The following is a 20,215-nucleotide window of genomic DNA, read 5'->3' as shown; positions in this document are numbered from 1 at the left end:
CCAACAGCCTCCTGAGACTACTACCCTCCTCCGCCTCTCCCTCCCTGGGCTAGTCCAGGGGAGATAGCACCCGTCGGGGGGATAACACCGCACAAGTCCGCGCCCTTCCACAGCACTGGGTCTAACTGGAAAAGTACTCAAACGGGGAGACCCTGCGGCAGCGCCGGGCGATCAAGCCTCCGAAAAACCACAGGGGGGGAGGGTAGCCAGCTCGGCGCCCCCCCATTACCGCTCTACCAAGACGGCTGGTTTCCAAGATCCTATCTCACCTAGACGCCGCAACACGCGAAACCCGGTCTCGTACCCTGAAGAACCTAGTCCTGCACCACGCGCGCACCTTCGAGTACGGCCCCCCCTTCTGGGTGCCCCCCTCCCCCTCATCCGCGCCCTCGCTACGGCCACCTGTTTCCACTCACCACCCCCCAACCCTACATCCTCCTGGTGCTCTCTCTGCCTCTTCCCCTCCCCCCCCGGCTCTCCCCGCCCTTTCCCCGGTCTCTCCCCCCCCTCCGCCGGTACGGCTCCCCCAGGCAAAAGAACCCTCCCTCCCCCATCTCCCCTTGCGCGGCACCCCCCAAGCCCCATCCCTGATCCCGCACCCCTCGCAATCTTCCCATTCAACCTCCCTCTCGACCTCCCTACCACCCCCACCACCATATGTATGTATGTATGTATGTATGTATGTATGTATGTATGTATGTATGTATGTATGTATGTATGTATGTATGTATGTATGTATGTATGTATGCGAGTGTGTGTGTGTGTGGGGGGGTCAGATGGCGAGGGGAGGACGGGGACGGGTTATGTACGTATGTACGTATGCATGTATGTATGGGCCACCCAACCTCCCGAAACCCCGGAGGGCTGCCGTACCTGCAGCATACACGCGCCGTAATATCTCAGGGCTCTCGTACTCATCAAGGAACTGCCCAGCGCCGCAATATGCATAGTGCCAACACCGCCACCGCCGACACCAGCAGCCATGGGGCCGCCGCCGCCATCCCCCGACGGCGCCGCAGCCGACAACGCTGGACAGCACACGCCGCCGCCGCCGCCATCGGGATCCGCCACTGACCCTTCCAACGCGGCGGCGCCGCCACCTGAACCAAAGCCGCCGCCGCCGCCGCCACTCCTCGGGCTGTGCGGCGAAGAGAGGCTCCCTTGCGCGGCTGTTTTACCCCCCCTGACGGAGCCGTTTGGGGTGCCGCCGCCGCCGCCACCTCCCAACAGAGAGGGCGGTGCGGAGGACTTGGCATGTGTGAAGTTGAACTTGGCAAATGCTCTCTGCAGGAGAGCGGGACGTTGTCGCTGCACCCTGGGCTGCAGCTGGCTTCGGCAGAGGGCCTGGGGTGCGGGGTTTGGTGGGAGACGGGGTTTGGGGTTGGGGGGGAGACGGGTTTGGGATTTGGGGGGAGACGGGTTTGGGGTTTGGGGGGAGACGGGGTTTGAGGTTTGGTGGGAGACGGGTTTGGGGTTTGGTGGGAGACGGGTTTGGGGTTTGGGGGGAGACGGGGTTTGGGGTTTGGGGTGTGGAGGAGACGGGGTTTGGGGTGTGGGGGGAGACGGGGTTTGGGGTGTGGGGGGAGACGGGGTTTGGGGTGTGAGGGGAGACGGGGCTTGGGGGCGTCGGTGAAAGCTGCTTGGTCGTGCCCCGGAGCAAGGGGCAGGGGAGAGGAGAGAGAGGAAAACCCGGCTAATCATCAGGTTGGGGGGAGGGGCGTGTGTGTGTGTGTGTTTGTGTATGTGTCCCGTCCGTACGCGCCCGCCCACACCTCCGTGGGAACGTACCCACAAAAGCAAAACCCTCTTACCGCGTGGAGGTCTTCCAATGTGCCGTACGGAGCGGCTTCCATAAGGATGAACCCCTGGCCCGCCTCGTGGTCGTACGATGCAGCCTGTACGAGGCACCGCACGACATGGTACGACACGGCGGGAGGTTAGCATACACGTAGTGCGATAACCCACCCTGTGATGGTGGAGAGCTGGCGGGAGAGAGCTCCGGGGGAGGCAAGCTGTGTGTGCGTCATAACGGATGCGCGTTTGTATGTATGTATGTATGTGTGAAACAGGGGGGGTGTATCTTCGCCCGTGGCAGCTACCCTGCGAAACCCTGCCTTCCCCGGTATTTCGGGGCACCCTCATCCAGTCACCCTAGTCAACTTCTCAGTGGATCGCTCAGGTTCCGCACCCACCACCAGCATCCAACAGAATCTGCCGGGTCGACAGCGGCCCAACTCCATTCCTGGTCGGCTCGCAGGTTAACTTTATCCCAGGTCACCACCGTCCATCAACTAGGGGCGCAATGCCTTCCACCATCGGAAGGACTTTGACCCTAATGGGTATCGATCCCGGGATCTCCCGGGGGCAATGGTCGCGCCTTACCAGTAGTGCCAAACCCTATACATGTATGTATGTATGCATCTATCCATGGTTCGAGCCGCGTGTCTGTCTGTCTGTCTGTCTGTCTGTCTGCTTCGGTGGCCGTCCCGCTCCCCAACTTCCAATCACATATCCAAGCTTCCCCCCCCTTCCCCCCCCTTCACCCCCACCCCGGCCCCTCCTTCCCTCCCTCTCAGCCAGCATTGCCCACACAAACCCGCACACACGCCTACACCTACACATGCTCCGCACAGAGACACGACTCATCAACTTAGTCCCAACTTGAACGGCCTTCAACGCCATCCACCTACAAAAAATCACGCCTACAACCCAGATGGGAAGTATCTCCTCTTTCCTCCCTTCTCTCCCCCCATACGGTAATGTGGTCCCCCCCCCACACACACACCTGGAATCGAATGACAAAGCCGCTGTCCTTCACCGCCTTCATCGCCTTCACCTCCCGGTCGAAAAACTCAAAAGGAAACCGGTAGCTGACCTTCTGCTGCGACCGAACGCCTGCCAGCACCGCCGCCGCCGCCCCCGTCGTCGTCGACAGCGCAAACACAGGCAAACACGTGCGCGTGGCCTTACGTGCCAAGTGAACAGTTCTCCCCGGCAGCGTCAACCGAACCAGGTCGACTAGGCCCTCGCCCCCCTCACCCAGCGCCACCACGGGCGCCAGGCCGCCAATACCCCCCGGCTGACCAAACAGCCACTCCTTCTCCTCCTGACTAAGCTCATCGCGACCGCCGGCGGCGGACCAGGCGGGTGGCGGCGTGCCGCGACGCAGCGTCCCGCCGCCGCCGCCGGCTGCCAGGGCATGGCTGCCAGGGTCGTCGGCGCCGTCGGGGCTAACAAGTATGACGGCGCTACGCGGTGTGCCGTCGCCGGCAGCCGCCGCGGCGAGAGGGCTGTGCGGGTGCTGAAGCTCGCCGTTGGCGGTGGCGGCGGCGGCGCGGAGGCCGCGAGCTCGTACGTAAACCGCCTCCGGCACCGTACCGCCCGCAATGCCGAAATCCGAGCCACGCATGCGCATCACCAAGTCGTCGGCCACGCTGTCGATGGCGGGGAAGCGTCCGTTGGCAGCGGCGGCGCCACCGGCGTTGCGGGCCGCGGCGGCAGCGCCGCCGCCTCCTATGCCCATACCCTCCGGCCCTCCCCACGCAGCGCTCCGAAGTCCGAGTCCCGGTGCCGACATGCGATATGCTTCTCCTCGTACGTCAAGCGGGTCGTACTCCTCCTCTTGGAGGCACAGCCGCTCGTCCACCTCCACGACCGTCTCGACGTCACCGGCGGCGCCGCCGCCAGCGGCTCTAGCAGGGCTTTCAAGCCCTGCCACACCGCTGGGCGCCGGGGAGCCGAGCGCGCTGTAGTATTCCGTACCATTTGAAGTTCGCGCGACGGGACCAGGGGACATGCACATCGTGGGCGAGCCCAAAGCGGGAGTAATGGGGCTTCCAACGGCACTGCTACCCAACCCCGGCGATAGCGGCGGCGCTGGCGGCGGCGACAGAAGCGACAACTGCGGCGACGTCGGCGAATACAATCGCTGCGAGGAGGCAGTCGGCAGGCCGCCATCTGCTGCCAAGCTACTGCCGCAGAATCCAGATCCAGATCCAGATCCAGATCCAGATCCAGGACTACAAGTGCTACGACCGCCGTCTGGCAGTACTCCTCGCCGCTCTAGTAGCCGTAGCGCCACTCGGTGCTGCATGGCGGTGGATGGCCGCTGAGCTGGCGGCACGGGGGATTGGGACCTGGGGGAGTCGCCGGTGGGCAAGAAGGTCTCGTACTCGCCTGTGCTAGTGGTGGTAGCGGCGGTGCCGTACATCATATCTGCTGCGCTGTCGCGGGGGGAAGATGGCGGCAGGAGGGAGAGGGGCGGGGGCCGGGAGTGGCCGCCGGAACCCCCCTGGACCTTTGCGGCTGTTGCAGCCGCAGCTTGCGGGTGCTCCTGTATGGAGACGACGGGTGTGAGTACCGTGGACGGCGGTGCGTCGCCTTCCCCGGGTGGTGGCGGCGGTGTGGTGGTGGTGTAGTTGGCGGTGTGGATGGTGGAGGCGGCGACGGAGGGTTCGGGGCCGCTCAGGGCTTTAACGGCGGGTGTGCGAAGTGGGGAGTCGGGGAGACTGCCGGGCTGTATCTGTTCGGCTTCCCCGACCGGCACCTGCTTCAGTTGCAAGTAGTATGTGCTGCGGTTGTCGCTGGAGTTGTTTTTGAGGGCCTGACGGGGTTGCTGTGTGGTAACGCTGCCGATGGCGGAGGCTTGCCGTGAGTCCAAGGGTTCGAGATCGAACGCCGGGCAGTCCTCCCAGCCGCCCTGGACACGCGGTTTAGACCCCCTGCAAAGCGTTGTTAGATATATTGGGATGGGGAGAGTGGGCGGACGACCAGTCGTTGGGGTTGATGTGCTATATTCGCATGACCGCGCGTCTAAGATGTGATGAGAGGTCCTATGAGGTTGACGTTTTTCCCCATCCAGAACGAAAGGCATTTTTAATCAGGCTGAAGAACTGCATAAAATATATTTATACATAATCATGCACCATTTGCTTGTTGGAGCACGTTGTTATCGTAGGCATGACGCGGTTTGAAACCTTACATTGGGCTCTTTGTGGAAGATGCTGCTGCTCCCATGCAGCATGTCTTAAGGATGCGTGTAGTGAGGCCACCATTTCCTCGGAGTGCCATCGTTGGCTCCTGCAAGTGACGGATGCGATGGGCTCATGTGAGGTTTGCATCGGACCATCAATGCTTACGACGATGAATAAAGAGTTTCAAGCTAATATTCGGGATACGCGCTCATAGCAACGCATAGCCACGTTGGCACCACGGTTGCGCACCTGTGCAAACAACTGGTTATCAAACAAAGTCCTCTGTCCAGGCATCGCCTCAATATCTTTCCTTTTATTCCGTGCCATCAAGGTCGTTTACGTTAGCATGACGGTTCAGGCGCTCGGCAAGGCGTCGGTAAGCGACGTCGTTAACGGCAAGCTTTTCTTGTATTTAAGTACCAGATGATGCAGTATAGCGTAACAAGATTTACTTAGGGTTCGCTGAAATATGAAGTCCCTGATACCTGGACATCATGCAAAGTTGAACTTCGCGTCAAGTACGGAGAACGGAATCCCCCTTTTTGCATCACTTAGTTCCATCAATCCCAGGTGTCATGGAAAAAGCTATCCGATCAAAGCTCCTGCGTTACTGGAACTTATTATATGCAAGTATAAAGGGGGTGGACATAACGACGTCATGAGCTGGAGTAATTGTGGCGCGCTCAAAATGCGATCGCTTCCAATTTATTGCACAATATACACTTGTTTCATTATCCTCTGCGGCAAGCTGGGAAGCACCCGGACGAGCTTATACGATTTAAGTATAACATCTTGTAACGTGGGGCCTGCTACGACTCTTTGATGTTAGCGTTAAACGTGTTCGCGATATTTAGGTCATGAATGCAGGATTTGCAGTTTTCGCTTCTGGAGCTTCAGTCGAAGCGACGCCCAACACCGGCCGCACCTCTATCGCAGAGAGCACAAAACGTGCCTGCAGCACTGAGAGCAACGCAATTTTTTCATGGCACGTATTTTGTTTTCATACCACTCATTTGGAGTTTTTTTTGGAGGCGTCCATGCGCTGTTCAGTTTACGAGCCATACCGGGGCACTTTAAACAGCAAGCGCACAGTACTTACATTTTCCGGCAAATATTCTCTTGTACCCAACGTTTTAATCTGTAAATCACCTGTTTATCGCTGAGGCAGCTTTAGAGCATTTCTTAACCTCCAACCCGATTAAAAACGTAACAGCAGTGTTCTTTTACACATTTTTGCAGTATCTCCTGTTGTGAGATTTGCTCATGTGCCATTTCAAGAATGCATCTCTCAGCTTAGGTGGCCAACCTGGAAACCCATACGTTAGACCATGGTGTAACCGAATTTAACCGGGCGTGTACACACTTACAAAAAGCTAAGTTTTGGAGCTCCGCCAACAGAATGGTGTCTCCATAATGATTAAGAGCCAGATTTTCTGGCCAGAGGGTGGGTTACTGACATCTGATAGGTCCGTACGGACAACTTTGAAAGCGCATGCTCTGCTCCACTGACCACTGCTGGATATTGTCCTCATGCGGCACAGTCCACTACAACTGTAGGAATGTCGCGCGGATTCAGAAACAGGGTTATACCTCCACAACCCTGATATGCGCCGTTCCACTACGTTCTGCTCGGCCAAGAAAAAACGCCGAAGCGCTCGATGCATTCCATTTCGCCTAAGTTTGAACTTCCAATCCAGCAATGTTTTCCGAATCAATTTGGGTTTTATAATCGCCGTAAAGACCTGCACCCGGACCTCCCCCTAACCGTTCGAGCAGCAGCAGCAGCAGCAGCAGCAGGAAGAAGAAGAAGAAGAAGAAGAACGTAAGAAGAACGTAAAACATCTGGTTCACAACCCCCCAGGCGCCTCTCCCCACCTCCCCCCCTGCAAAAACCGAATGACTGCTAGGTGACTTTCACCCACACCCGCCTCATCAGTCATCTGCCACACCAGCGTCATCGGCCACACCAGCGTCGTCATCAGCCTCATGCAGTCGCCGATAGGAAACACACACACACACAGATGTCTCACTAGCCAATCACCACTTCTTAGCGTTCTTAGCAATCGGCTATGGCTGTGCAACAAACTGTTGTCCTTAGGAGATACATCATGCGATATGGTCGCCCCAGGGCAGCTGCAACCGTTCCAGGTCCTTCCCCCCTCATAAACCCCCAACTAAAACACACACACACATATATACACACAAACACATGCACTGGCTCTGTGCCCTCAGCGACTCAGAGAGAACTTGTGCAAGGCCGCGTTACTCGCTTCAGCGATGCACACCGCGCATCCAGAACACTTCGCAACCTGCCCTTCAGGTCCAACAGACCTCCCAGGATTTGGACCGAAGGCAGGCCACTGCGCCCCCGTCACCAGTTGGTGCGAGTGTCACCACTGCTGGGACCACCACTGCTATGGTCTCCGGGGGGTCCCTTTGCTGGCGGTTGGGTTTGCACCCTTGCTACCCCCTCCCCTCCCTCCCTTGCTACCCCCTCCCCCCCTTCCCCTGCTGCCCCCCCTTTGGAGAACTGCCGGTCGGCTTCTTGTTGCTCCCAGCCCCACCCCCACCACGGGCCCCCCCTGCTGGTGGTGGTGGTGGTGGTGCTGGTGGTGGTGGCGGCAGCCGGCCATCAGGGTATCCGAGCTCCTCGTCCCACAGCAGGACATCCTCCGCCCACTCCGCCACCTGAGACACAACCGACCCATGGGTCATCGCCCATCCCTAAGTAGCACGTGTTACCCTAAGTTAAGTCCGCATTAAATCAAAAGGAACTGCAGTGAAGCGTTAGGAGTTGCTTGAGTAAAGCACCAACCGACCCGTGGGTCATTGACCAAAAAATACACCCCAAAACCCCCAAACCCTAAAACCTCGACACATTTTATGGACCCTAAAACCCTCCCTTCCATCCCTCTTTCCTCCCGGTCTCCCGGGCTCGTAGACCGGGTCCCACACAGGGGCGGTCAGACGTACCTTGGGCGACATCCGCACCTCCGAGGCCAGCAGCCGCTGCTACAGACCTCAGGGGGGTTGGGGGGGAAACGTGGGGGTTGTGTGTTTTGGGGGAGGATGTGGGGTTATGGAGGTACACACAAAGTGGGGGATAGTTACCACAGGGGTGGGGGAGGAGAAGGGGGGGGAAAGACGAACCACACACGATTGAAGCTGCTGCCAGGGCAAGAGAGTATCAAACGTAGAACTGACCGAAAGGCGTCCTTGGAGACCGTGACCTCGGGATGACGAAGTGAAGAAGATGTCGGAAAGACTACCTACCTACGCCACCAGAACTAAAAAAGAAGAAATAGTATTGCCAAGCCGTAAAAAAGTAGGTGTAGAAAAGTAGGTGTGAAGGCGGCGGAAAAGTAGTAAAGCAGAGGATAAGGGGGGAGGGGGAGGGGGAGGGGAGCCACAAGAGGAGGGAAATCATAGGCAAGCCCATGTGAAGGTGAGGACGCACATACATACACACACAAGCACATCCCAAGCCAGCGTATGGAATGGAGCCGAGGCTGGGCGGGGAGAAGTCAACACAGCTCATCATCCCCTTCACCTCCTACACACACACAAACCCACACACCGCACTTCCCTCCCCCCAGCCCCCTCCCCCCCACCTGCGTCATCTTGTTGGCCTCCCGCAGCTGCCTCGCCGCCTCCTCCTCGTCCAGGGCCCCGGCTTCCGGGTGGTCGAACCCCTCGCACACGTTGGCCTGAAGGGGGGGGAAGGTGTGTGTGTGTGTGTGTGTCGTTGGAGGAATGTTGGGGGGGGGTGAGGCTTACTGAGGACGACAAGCTCGGGGGGGGGGTCGGGGGGTGTTGCGGCACCCATTGGTGGACCCGGACGGGATGCCGAGTGGACGCGGGTGAGTGGGGAGCAGGAGGAGGGGGTGAGGGCCGGGAAAGCATCACCAAACTCTGTTTGTGTATCTATGTATGTATGTATACAGGAGTGCACGTGCACATGCTTTAGACACAGACAGACATCTGGACATACTGGGGCCTCAGCCTTGTGTGTGTGTGTGTGTGTGGTGTTAGTGCAAGAACGCTAATGACCCACCAGTAGCGAAAATTTGTGTGCAGGTGCGTACATATGTATGTACATATGTATGTAAGGGTTGGTTTGGTTTGGTTTGGGGTGCAGACAACATTCCAGGCGGCTGGCAGAGGTTAAGGTCGACTTCTGCTCCCGGAGTGTCCGGGTTCAACTCCGCCTGCCGACCTCTCGGGTATTTGAAAGGTGGTGAATTGGGAGGTGGCCCCCCATCTTGTGGACGGTGTAGGACGTGATAATATCAACTTGCGAGCTGACCAGGAACTAAGTTGAGGCGCCGTTGATCCGCTAGATTTGGTTGGATGCTGGTGGTGAGTTGCCAAACTCAAAGAGTACACTCTGAAGTCGGATGGGGTGAATGGCTTAGGGTGCCCCTCTAGCAGGGGAGAGCAGGGAACTGCCTCGGGAAAGGGGGCCTCTGGTGAAGCGTAACCACCCTTAACAACATCAACATTCCGTTGAGAAAGCGAGGGGACGTTACCTCCGGGCCGGAGGGAGGTGCGGGGCGGGACGGGGGGGGGGCGGCGCTAGGGGCGAAGCGGGCGAGCGAGGCGCACCACCGTACATCGCATGTACGGCAGGCCACTTACCATTTCCCCCTCCTGTCCCCCCCCTCCCCACTCACCTTCTCCCACTCCCACTCGCTGTCATGGGTTAGCTCCGGCCACCACGGGTATGTGGAGCACTGGCTGGGTCGTACGGAGTGTACGGAGCACTTGTTGTCAGAGCCCAAAAAGATGCAGGCCTTACAACAGGGGGGACGGAGGGGTGGGGAAGAGGGGGTTGGTATTAGGAAGGGTACTATGGACAGGCAGGCAGGGCGGCACGAGGGACACGGGGGAAATGTGCACACATACACACACACATCCTCCCCCCACAACCCGGTTTCCTCTTCACATCCTCCCCTCGTCTCCCTCTCACATTCAGTCGTACAGTCGTACAATCTCCTCCAGTCCCCCCCCTCCCCCTTCCCAGCCTCCCACCCCCTGCCCGTTACCCCCGTACACCCCCCCTCCCCCCCTCCTCACCGACGAGCCCTCCGCCGTCTTCAACATCCTCCAGCCCTTATATTTGGAGTACTGCTTGGTGTGTGTATCCAGGAAGCGCTGTAGCGACATGTTGAGGTGGCGGGCGATGCGGAGGGCCTCCTCCGGCGACATCCAGATCTCCCCCTCCCCGGTGCAGCACTTGCCGCACATGGTGCAGTGGAAGCGACGACCCGCCACTAGGGCCTAGCGGGGGTGGGGTGGGGTGTATGTGCCTGTGTGTGTGCCTGTGTGTGTATGTGCCTGTGTGTGTATGTGCCTGTGTGTGTGTGTGCGCCTGTGTGTGTTTTGGACTTGCATTCTGTACCGTGTAATGTGTACGATGCAAGTATGCGCGGGGCGGGTATGGGGCGCAGGGGATGGCATGACCACCCCATGGCTCACACACCCTCCCTGGTTACCGGGAGGGGGGAAAACGGCACACGGGGAGTGAGACACGTCAGCGGGCTGCCCCCACCCCCCCACCCCACCCCCACACACCCCACTCCATACCCCCCACCGGCACACCCCGCCCCTGCCCCACCCGGAAAGGCTCCAGACTGTGGTCCTTGGGGAGCGAGGGGGGCAAGGAGGAGGAAGCAGTAGCGGCAGTAGCAGCGAGGCCCTGTGGCGCTACATCGCCTCCGCCGGGGGAGGCGCCGACAGGTGGCTGCGATGCTGCGTTCGATGCGGCTGTAGCTCCTCCTCCTGCTGCTGCAGCTGTAGCTGTAGATGGGGGCTGTGGTCGCCGCTGTGGATTCAGATTCGGTGCCAGTGGCCGGTGGCGGAAGCTGTAGCTGGCGTTACTTAAGGTGGTGGTGGGAAGCCCGGAGCTGCTACTGCTGCTACTGCTGCTACTGCTGCCGGGCCGGTGCCGGGCTGTGAGGCGTGGAAAGGGGGAAAGGGGTTAAGGATGTGCATGTATGTCGTACATCTGTATGTCAGGGGAATGGGGAGAAGAAGAAGAACCTATTACGACAGAAGTGTCGGGAGTTGGTGAGTGTGGGAGGTTGCGGTCGTGATTGGGAAGGGGGTTTCAGTTCGGGAAGTGCCATGTCAGGGGGGAACTCGGGGGTGCCATGTCCCATGGTACCTACCCCCCGGTAGAGGTAGAGTGGGGGCCCCGGCACGTTACCCAGCACAAGGGAGGGAGGGGACGGCGTGGGAGCAACGTGTTTTTTTTAGTAATTTATATTCCCTCAAAGAAATAAATCGACATTTCGGCCTTTGGAAAAAAGGAATGAATTGAGGCCGATCCGTACATTTTCATTCCTCCAGCCAAAAACGTCCATTGCTGCCAGATTGCTCCGTAGTGTGCAGAACTTTAGTATTTGCAGTCACACAATAGATACGAGGGGCCGTAAGAAAATCACGCCCGTGAGTCAACGCGGCATCGCAGCATGTACGACCGGACCTCACATAGCCAAACACGTACAGGTCAATGACTCGCGGCGGGTGACGGCCTGTGATTGCTATGCGGTTGCTTGCTTTGGGCCTTTGCTTGGTCGGATTTACGTACTGCTCACAAACAGTGCCAGAACTATCTACGCATGTGCACGAAGAGTGTGTGCACACCCGAACGAAAAAACGCGCCAACTCAGTGCGTGACTCTCTTGGGGTCTACGAGGGGAGTTGTAACCATAAGGGGGGGTCTGGGGGGGGCGAAGCCCCCCTCAGCGCCTTACAATTAAGGAATAAATTACGACAACCCTAGCAACTTTGTTACTTAGGTTGGAATAAATTGAGACCCGTCCTACACGAAAAAAGAATCACTGCGTGGGAGCCACGTGGCAGGTGGGTGGGGGGAAGAAGTTGAGGGAAGTGAGGAAGTGGAGTGTTTCGATGCTGGTGTTGGACCACCGGTCTCAAGCACAGGTCAAACACAGGTCAACTTGACAGGCCGCAGAGCGGCCGAACAGTGCGATAATCTAGTCGTTGCGGCGGGAGGGGGCCTTCCATGCACCGGCAATTTTTTTACCACAGTTGTTCGATCAAAACACATGTTGGGACCCAACTCCAGAACGTCAATGTCGCGGTGGCAATGCATCCTCAGGACAAACACGTGTTCAGGCTATGGGTTTAAGGTCACCTTGCCACACACTCTTGCCTCTTTCGTAAGCCGTGGCCCGCCTGTCAACGCAAGCTGGCCGCCGCCAGCATCCCTTCAGCATGAATCCGGGATAATAGTACAATTGCACAATTGTATTCAAAGCTTTCGTGTATATGGCATTCAAATCAGCCAAATCAACTTTCGTCACCCCGTTATTGCAGCAAAATGCAGAAGTTGTTGATGCAGTTGTTCCGTGAGGAGACCTCACTTCTTTGCAGCCGTAAGGTCTGAGTAATGGCTATATATTGTCAACATTATAGTGCTGCCCAGTCAACTTTATTTCGCGAGTCAGTTGAAGTCACACTTTTTATTCGTGCACTTTGGTCATAATCGTTCAAACATGCCTTCGCAGGATCGCTGTCTAGCTGAAGTTCGCACAATTCACTCCATTGCCTCTCGACATGAATAAATATGCATCATTTGTTCTTGTGCAACGTGTATCATGTATTGCTTGGGGCCCAAAGTAAACGGCACATGTAAGTAAGACAAGTCTCGATGCCACAACTCCCCAACAGCACACCATCTAGTGACACAGTAGAAACAATGGATGGTCCACAAGTTGAAGGAAAGCAGGATACCGGATTGCGCCCGACAGCTCCTCCGACAGCAGCCGCAGCACCTTCCGCAGAAGTCGCGTCCAAAGCAGTCCTGACCGACGTAGAAGCGCAACACGAACCTGATAGCAAGCCAGCAGCTCTACCGGAAGGCACCTTAAGCCAGCAAGTTGAGCCCAGCAAGAGCCCAAATGATGAAATGCCATTCAAGCAAGAGTCGCTGGAAGCACCATACTTTAAGCCTTACTGGTCCCCTGCCTTCTTCATCACTTGCATTGGAGCCATTTTGATAATATGGGCTTTCTGCTGGCTCTACATCGGGGCCTTCTGGAACCCTTTGGTGCGGCCATCGGCGGGTTTCGCTTTCGGGTGCTTCCGGGGCTGTCTGTCCCCCGGCCGCATGAACATTTCCCAACCCATCCTCTTTTTTCATAATGAATGAAGGGGCGGCAGGAAAAAAGAGTCAATATAATCCTAAAACCTACTTCCTATCTCATCTTTCTGTATACACACCTTTCTCTCACCGTTTCGTCTAATGAAAACCGGCCCGAAACCCTAAAACTCTCTGTTTCCTTAAACCTTTACACTTCTCCGGTGTTTCCTTCGTAATGCCGGCCCCCTAAAACCCTAAAACCCTAATTTCCACCCCACCCCTTCGTCCCCTCTCACTCGCACCCCTTACAGACGCGGCTCAGTAACCTGCATGTAACGGTCCTCAATTGTGATGTGGTGCCGCCCGCGACCTCCCTCAATGCCACTTTCGCGCCACTGCTACCGCAGCTGGTGCGTATGTATGTCGGTGTGTATGCATGTATGCATGTATGTAAGTGTACGGCGCATGTGTATGGAGGTTTATGCACCCATGTCAGCGACCTGCGCACCTCCAGCCGTCAGTCAGTGGTGACCATGCTTCAGTGCTTCTGGGGGTGTTGTGGGTGTTGAGGAGCCCACGGAAGAAAACATTCCCACATGCACGAGCTGCGCTGTGCAAATGGGTTTTGCACCTGCCTCACACTTAAACCCTAAAACCCCTTTGCATAAAACTAAAACCGATCGACATCCCCCCCCTGTTCCCCTTCCCTCCCCCCTACACTTCCCCCCCTCGAAAGGCCCCGGTTCCCCTGGCCACGGGGCTACTGGCCGCCGCCATATGGAACTCCTCAAATCCGCTGTACGACAAGCTGCGGTGGGAGAACGGCACCTGTCCTGGGACGAGCAGTACGGCAGTGCCAGGAGTAGGGTTATGTGGCACACTGGAGCAGGAGGCGGCGTGTTTGGCGGTAAGGGGTGTCGTACATGGCACTAGTGTGTGTGTGTCGAAAAGCTGAATGGCAGGAAAGCGCTAATCGAGCCACCAAATAAACGGCCCCCCGACAGACCGACTGCCACTTTACAAATAGGTCCTGATATTTGAGATCCAAAATTCAAAATGGCAGGGGAGGTGGGGTAACGCAGCAAGTTGAGGCGGTGGGTGGGTGGGTGGGTGGATGAGTGGTAGGGGAGGTGGGTGGGTGGGCTCTCGATTTGGCGGCCGGGAGCCGGGGGATGGAAGAAAGGAAAGGGAAGCGGCTGGGGCACGGTTGCGCGTGTGTGTGTGAGTATGTACGACGCTGTTGTGGCGATAGACCCAGGCTAGGGGGTGGAGGACATGTACATGCATACGGGCGCACGCGTGTTTTGCGTTTTGAGGACGGGACGTTCGTCTTCCAGGAGATGGAGCGTCGTGTGCGGTTCGTGTGTTTATCTTCGTGTGTGTCTTTCGCCGTGCCGTACGACCACGTTGCGACCGATGGACTGTAACCCCCTCCTCTCTCCCCCCATCTCCCCTTTGTTGTGTAGCGGGGTCCTTTGCTCACGAAACTCACACTGGCTTCACGTCACCTTCCCGTCCGTACATACCCGTCAATTTCCCCCCCCTACCTTTCCCCCGCTCGCCGTACTCATCGCCGCCCTCTCCCCCTTGTTCCCGAATTCGGGCCTCCCCTCCCCCTCCCCCAAGTCGCTCTCCAATAAGGTGCTCCAGGGGGGTCCCTGGGCGGTACTGTACTTTCCCTCCACCTTCACCTCGTCGTACCTCAGCTGGTTTGCCGGGTCGGGCATTGCCCCGCAGAACCAGGTGGGGGCCAGGGAGAAGGGGGGGGAGCTGCGAGAGGGGGTTGTGTGTATGTGTATGTGCGTGTGTGTGGGGTGGGTGGGTTGGGGTTTAGGGGTAGAGGGGGGAGCTGGCAGAGGGGTAGAGAGTGGCTGTAGCGGGAGGCGCGCAAGGGGGCTCGGAGGGAGGCGGGTGGAGGGTGGAGGGGAGAGGGGGATGTCGTGGTGGTAGGGGGCGAGGGCAGATCCCAGGGCACTTTGTTATTCGCCGCTAGCTCCCTCGGGGGGCTCCTTGAGACCGCGAACGACCGCCTTCATGAGAGTCCCCCACGAGTTGTACGGCGGCTGAGGTTTTAAGCTGTTGGTTGTAGTTACCCTTTTCCCTCCGTTGTTCCTTTGTTGGCCCTCATTACCCCGCCCCCCTCATTACCCCGCCCCCCTCATTACCCCGCCCACCAGCGCCCCGTGTCCCAATACGTGTATGCGCGGGGTCGGGACTACAGCACGTGCTCGTACCTGAGCGCCATCATCGCCAACACGCTGGTGCCCGGACTGAGCAGCTCTCTGACCTGGGGCCTGGCCAACAACCCGGGGGTGATGAGGGGGCTGTCGCCCGGGTTTCTGGCGACAGGTAGAGGGGGGAGGGGGGGAAACGGGGGGGGACCGCAAGTACAAGCAGTCCAACAGTCAACCACCAGCCAGTCAACCACTCTGCGTACCAAAACCAACAAATACACACACACACACCCAACCACCACGGACATGTTCTCCCCGCGCACAGGCATATCTCTGCAGCAAGTGGACCTGGCACCCGTCAACAACTTCGGTCAGCATTTCGCCACCTACATATTTTGTGTCTTGTTGTGGCTGGGTAGCTCATTTGTGGTAAGTGTCAGATAGACTGACAGACAGACAGACAGACAGACAGACAGGGTGCTGGGGGGTAGGGGAGTAGGGGGCTGCTGTGCAGCTGTATAGGGTGTGATGATTTAGTGGGTGGGTCAACCGCGGGGAAAGAAGTTGATGAATGCAAAAGAAACTCAATTTGGACAGGGGAGGTTGAAGGTGGGATTGGGCTTCGAAACCAGCTCTATGACGTCATCGCGGCGTGTGTTTGGGCGTGTGTGTGTACTTGTGTATTTCTCAGGTGGTCCGCCTTCGGGGGTGTTTGGGCTTTCGGGGGAAGCTGGAAAGGGAGGGAGGGGGGTTAGCGACGGGTGATGGGTAATTCGTACGGAGATCCCCTTCATGCCATCCGTACATCCGACGCAGGAGCCACCAGATTTAACCCCCGTCCCTTTCGACCCCCCTCCATTGACAGGTGGTTTCCAGCTACCAGTTCAAACTGCCCTCCGAGGCCTTATTGCTGAATCCTAGCAACCACATGCGAGCTAGAGATGTGGTCCAGGGGGTCGCGGACACCACCACCAACACCACCACCAACAACAACAACAACTCGCTACAACAGCAGCAGCAGCAGGAGGAGGAGGAGGAGGTGGTTTCTCTCCGTCTGGTACGGCTTAGTCAGGTGGCTCGAGCAGTGCTGGTGAAGGCGTTGGTGGCGTCTGTATTTATGTTTGTCCTGGTGAGGCGGTGGCGGGGTGGACTGGGTGGGGGGTGTTCAGAAACCCCCGAGTTGAGCCACCAGGGGGTGGGGGCTCGGGGGGAAGCAGGTGGGGGGGGTAATGATTGTTCCATTTTGCATTCATTGGTGTGTGCTTGTGGGGGGGGGGGAGGGCAGGCCGGGAGGAACACGGGTGGCTCACCCGCCACCACCCGCCAATCATCACCACGGCTTTCCACACAACCCACTGGCCAGCCCCTTTTTCCCCCTTCATCCCCCTACCCTTTCCGTACCCCCTCCGTCGGTTTCCCCCCCTCCGCCAACCCCTTCTCCCCCCCCTCATCCCCCCCAGGTGGTGCTGCTGTGTGTGGTGCTGTTCGCTCTCGGTCGGGGTACGGAGCAATGGCACTTAAACCCCGGATATGCCATGGCCTTTGGGTGGTGAGATGTTTTGGGTGGGGGGTGGGGGGCGGGGGGAAATACCCCCCCCGGCTGGCGGGCGGGGGAGGGAGGGGGTTACGACTGGGGGGAGCCCCTCCTGAGATGTCGTCTTTGTGGTTTGCTGGAGGTCATGTGACGTGACGTGATGTGATGTCGCCATCCGGGTGCCGTTATATTCTCTAACTGATTAGCATGGGGGGCAGTGGTGGATGTCGGGTTGTGTGTGTACGTGTGTATGTATGTATGCACGTGTTGTTTTTGCAGCGGCAGCGACCACCTCCACCAAAATAAAGAAAGACACGGCACATGAAACCGGGCCCCTCCGTAAACATACATACATACATACATACATACATACATATGTACGTACATATGAAAATACATACATACGTACATACATACATACGAGCAACCCCCGCTACACCTGTTTCCTCCTCCTCACTCAATGCCAGGGAACTGGGGCACATGGGTTTTTGAGGTTCCGGAGTTTGGAGAGTTTGGCGGGAAAGTGGGGGGGAGGGGGAGGCGGAGGGGGAAAAGGCGAACCACGAGCGAGTGAAGCTGCTGCCAAGGAAAGAGTGCTGCGGGGTTGGGGGTGGGGTTGGGGTTGGGGGGTGGGGTTGCGGGCGGTCGTCAGGTGTCAGGTGACAGGTGCTCAGGACTTCCTTCCCTCCAGGGGGGGACGTCCTTACCTCACTCTCGGGCACTAAACTAAAACCCCAAGGTAACACCCAGCCCCCATCCCCTCCATCCCCGGCCCCACTGCATTCCACGCCCACTGCCGTACAGGTACATGTCCTGGTCGTTTGTTTCCATCAACGCGGTGTTGCTTCACGTTATGGGTATTGAACGGTTCTCCTCCATATCGGCCCTGCTGCTCATTCTGCAGCTCACGTCAGCGTCAGGCGTCCTGAGCACGGACCTGTCCAACCGCTTCTTCTACATCGGCAAGGTGACAACGACCCCCCAAGGGCCGGACGGGAGGGGGATCGTGACGGGGTGGCGAGGCTGGAGGAGGGGGGGAAGGAGGGGAACAGCGGGGTTACCCGGTGCTGACCGTGTGTGTTTTGGCCGGGTTGGGTTTTGTCAGTCAGAGATGCGTAAAGCATGTGTTTGTGTTTTGTGCTCCTGTTCGGTCGTACATCGTACGTCGTACACCATACGTGATCATGTGTACCAGCCCGCCCACATGGGAGATTACTGTACGACCTTACCTGATTCCATGAGTCCGCAAACACCCGCAGTATGTGATGTGGTGCCCTCCTATCCAAATGAATTCCCCCCACCCCCACCCCGCGGACCTTGCGTGTGTGTATATGTGTGTTTTTACCCCCTTCCCTCTCCCTGTTACTTCTTAGGGGCTGCCGTTCTTCTACGGAGTACGCGGATTCCGTACAATCTTTTTCGGCGCACTGCAGGACAAGATGTACATCAACTGGCTCGTATTCACGGTGGGGGTGGGTTTTTTGGGAAGGGGGAGAGGGGAGGGGGGAAACACAAGGGTCATGGCTTCGTTGGTGTCGTGTTGTGAGTTTTGTGGAATGGGCGGAGGAGGTCCCCATCCTTACCCGGCTACACCCCCCGCTCCCTCTTCCTCGCCTCCCCTTGCTCACCCAACCCAACGCTTTCCCCCCTCCGGGGGATGCGAGACTCCCGGTACCGTTGCTGCACACCTGCGAAAGCGTAAGTTGAGAGCTCCGAAACCCGCCATTCACTATGCTACTGCAATGCAGCAGTATGCTACTGCTACACACGGCATTTGCCTCGTTTCCAGCAGCCCCCCATGTTCTTCTGTGGGGAAGTGTTGTGGTGACATGTCGGGCAGCGGACCGGTTACCTCGCCCCGGGTGGCGGTGGCGGTGGCGGTGGCGGTGGCGGTGGCGGTGTCCCGGACTGCCGCATGCGGCCTGCTGCTTCAAAGTTCATGTCGCATGGTTTTGGTCCTTTCAGAGTACCTCCACCACCACCAGCCCCGCGGCTCCTCCCTCCCTCCCTCCCGCACCCCGTCCCCTCGAACCCCCCCTCGAACCCCCCTCAGGCCTACAATGTGGTGCTCGGCCCCTTAGGAGTACTGCTTGTCGTACACCGGGTTTGGTCGGTACCCAGTCGGGCTGCGAAGCAGCAACGGGGGGGTAGTGCAGCGGAGGGGGTGGGGGAGGTGGTGTTGCCTGTGGCGGTAGCGGGAACTGGCTGAGCGCATATGTATATATGTATGTCTGTGTTTGTCAATAATCTATTCCGGAGTCGCGGTGTTCAGATTTCAGACTTCATTTTTTTGACCTCTAATTGGATTTGGATCTGACCATGGAGAGGAAGTACATACATTTAGACACCCCAAGTTGTCCTCCATAGGTGGATCCACACACATGAAGTGGCATATGCTTGAGGGGAGAGGGAGGGATACTTAGGAGGAGACAATGTCTGTGTGTATGTCTGTGTGTATGTCTGTCTGTATGTATGTATGTATGTATGTTATACCACCTCTTGGAGCTGTGTTAACCTCCGGAGGGGCCGTCACGGGGTCCCACCCCTGGAGCCGTGATGAGGGACCGGACCTTAAGGAGCGCAAGGGTCGAGGGCTGACAGAAATAGGTGGACATCATATGAGCGCACGAGGAAAACGTTTATCCAGCCTTCTATACGAATAACATCCTATGAACTGTACTTACGGCCTATCATATTACTGCACGTACGGCCTATCATATTACTGCACGTACGGCCTATCATATTACTGCACGTACGGCCTATCATATTACTGCACGTACGGCCTATCATATTACTGCACGTACGGCCTATCATATTACTGCACGTACGGCCTATCATATTACTGCACGTACGGCCTATCATATTACTGCACGTACGGCCTATCATATTACTGCACGTACGGCCTATCATATTACTGCACGTACGGCCTATCATATTACTGCACGTACGGCCTATCATATTACTGCACGTACGGCCTATCTTGTATTTCAATCACACTCCCCGGCTTGCCTTGTGTTGAGGGGGGCCCATTGTCACGTCATTTAAGCGTCACGTCCAATTAACCATTTTCCTTCAACCAAGTCAACGTCTCTCTGAAAATGCGTATACAGTTTTGGTGTTTAGTCGCGTCAGTTCTGTAAGGTGATGAGCAGTCGTCGTACGTTCGCTTCATTAAGTGTTTGCGGATGTTGAGATATTTAAAGATTTAACTTCTGGGTTATTCCTTTCGTGAGTGAGTGCTTACGACATTATGAGAGTTGCCCATCATCATCATATGGCAGCGTGGAATGGATTTTTTCCTTCACCACACTCTTCTATAGTGTAGGGTGTGTGTGTGTGTGTGTGTGTTACATGGTCGTGGGGTGCGTTCCCCGTACCTGCAAACCGCCCAATACGAGCTGAGGGCTCAAGGGCTACCTATAAG

The 20,215-nt window shown here is 57.5% G+C and overlaps 4 protein-coding genes across 4 annotated transcripts in view; 2 read left to right on the top strand and 2 right to left on the bottom strand.

Moving 5' to 3' along the window:
• Positions 1 to 5,300, bottom strand: part of VOLCADRAFT_99693 (uncharacterized protein) — a gene marked incomplete at both ends in the record, with an annotated part of 7,241 nt that extends 1,941 nt beyond the window's left edge. Inside the window, 5 exons of the mRNA XM_002958373.1 lie at positions 874 to 1,344; positions 1,812 to 1,895; positions 2,786 to 4,721; positions 4,982 to 5,079; positions 5,223 to 5,300. Of these exons, the coding sequence (XP_002958419.1) occupies positions 874 to 1,344; positions 1,812 to 1,895; positions 2,786 to 4,721; positions 4,982 to 5,079; positions 5,223 to 5,300 (2,667 nt within the window). The remainder of the gene's footprint in view (positions 1 to 873; positions 1,345 to 1,811; positions 1,896 to 2,785; positions 4,722 to 4,981; positions 5,080 to 5,222) is intronic.
• A 1,201-nt stretch (positions 5,301 to 6,501) lies between these two features.
• Positions 6,502 to 12,048, bottom strand: VOLCADRAFT_99692 (uncharacterized protein; the record flags this gene model as incomplete). The annotated part of the gene is made up of 8 exons (XM_002958372.1): positions 6,502 to 6,524; positions 7,538 to 7,661; positions 7,947 to 7,985; positions 8,585 to 8,680; positions 9,647 to 9,766; positions 10,050 to 10,253; positions 10,567 to 10,614; positions 12,010 to 12,048. 8 exons carry the CDS (start codon positions 12,046 to 12,048, stop codon positions 6,502 to 6,504), a joined length of 693 nt encoding a protein of 230 aa, XP_002958418.1.
• Positions 12,049 to 13,004: 956 nt separating this feature from the next.
• On the top strand, positions 13,005 to 19,000 carry VOLCADRAFT_99691 (uncharacterized protein; the record flags this gene model as incomplete). Its single annotated transcript, XM_002958391.1, has 11 exons — positions 13,005 to 13,079; positions 13,395 to 13,493; positions 13,820 to 13,990; positions 14,710 to 14,826; positions 15,261 to 15,432; positions 15,583 to 15,686; positions 16,123 to 16,386; positions 16,718 to 16,806; positions 17,596 to 17,758; positions 18,165 to 18,263; positions 18,845 to 19,000. 11 exons carry the CDS (start codon positions 13,005 to 13,007, stop codon positions 18,998 to 19,000), a joined length of 1,509 nt encoding a protein of 502 aa, XP_002958437.1.
• A 460-nt stretch (positions 19,001 to 19,460) lies between these two features.
• Positions 19,461 to 19,853, top strand: VOLCADRAFT_69443 (uncharacterized protein; the record flags this gene model as incomplete). Its single annotated transcript, XM_002958390.1, has 1 exon — positions 19,461 to 19,853. One exon carries the CDS (start codon positions 19,461 to 19,463, stop codon positions 19,851 to 19,853), a length of 393 nt encoding a protein of 130 aa, XP_002958436.1.
• Between the last annotated feature and the right edge of the window lie 362 nt (positions 19,854 to 20,215).

The sequence above is a fragment of the Volvox carteri genome (genome assembly GCF_000143455.1).
Source record: "Volvox carteri f. nagariensis unplaced genomic scaffold VOLCAscaffold_93, whole genome shotgun sequence".
Lineage (NCBI taxonomy): Eukaryota > Viridiplantae > Chlorophyta > Chlorophyceae > Chlamydomonadales > Volvocaceae > Volvox > Volvox carteri.
The sequence above is the reverse complement of the archived record's forward strand: the minus strand, read 5'-3'. Positions and strand labels throughout refer to the sequence as shown.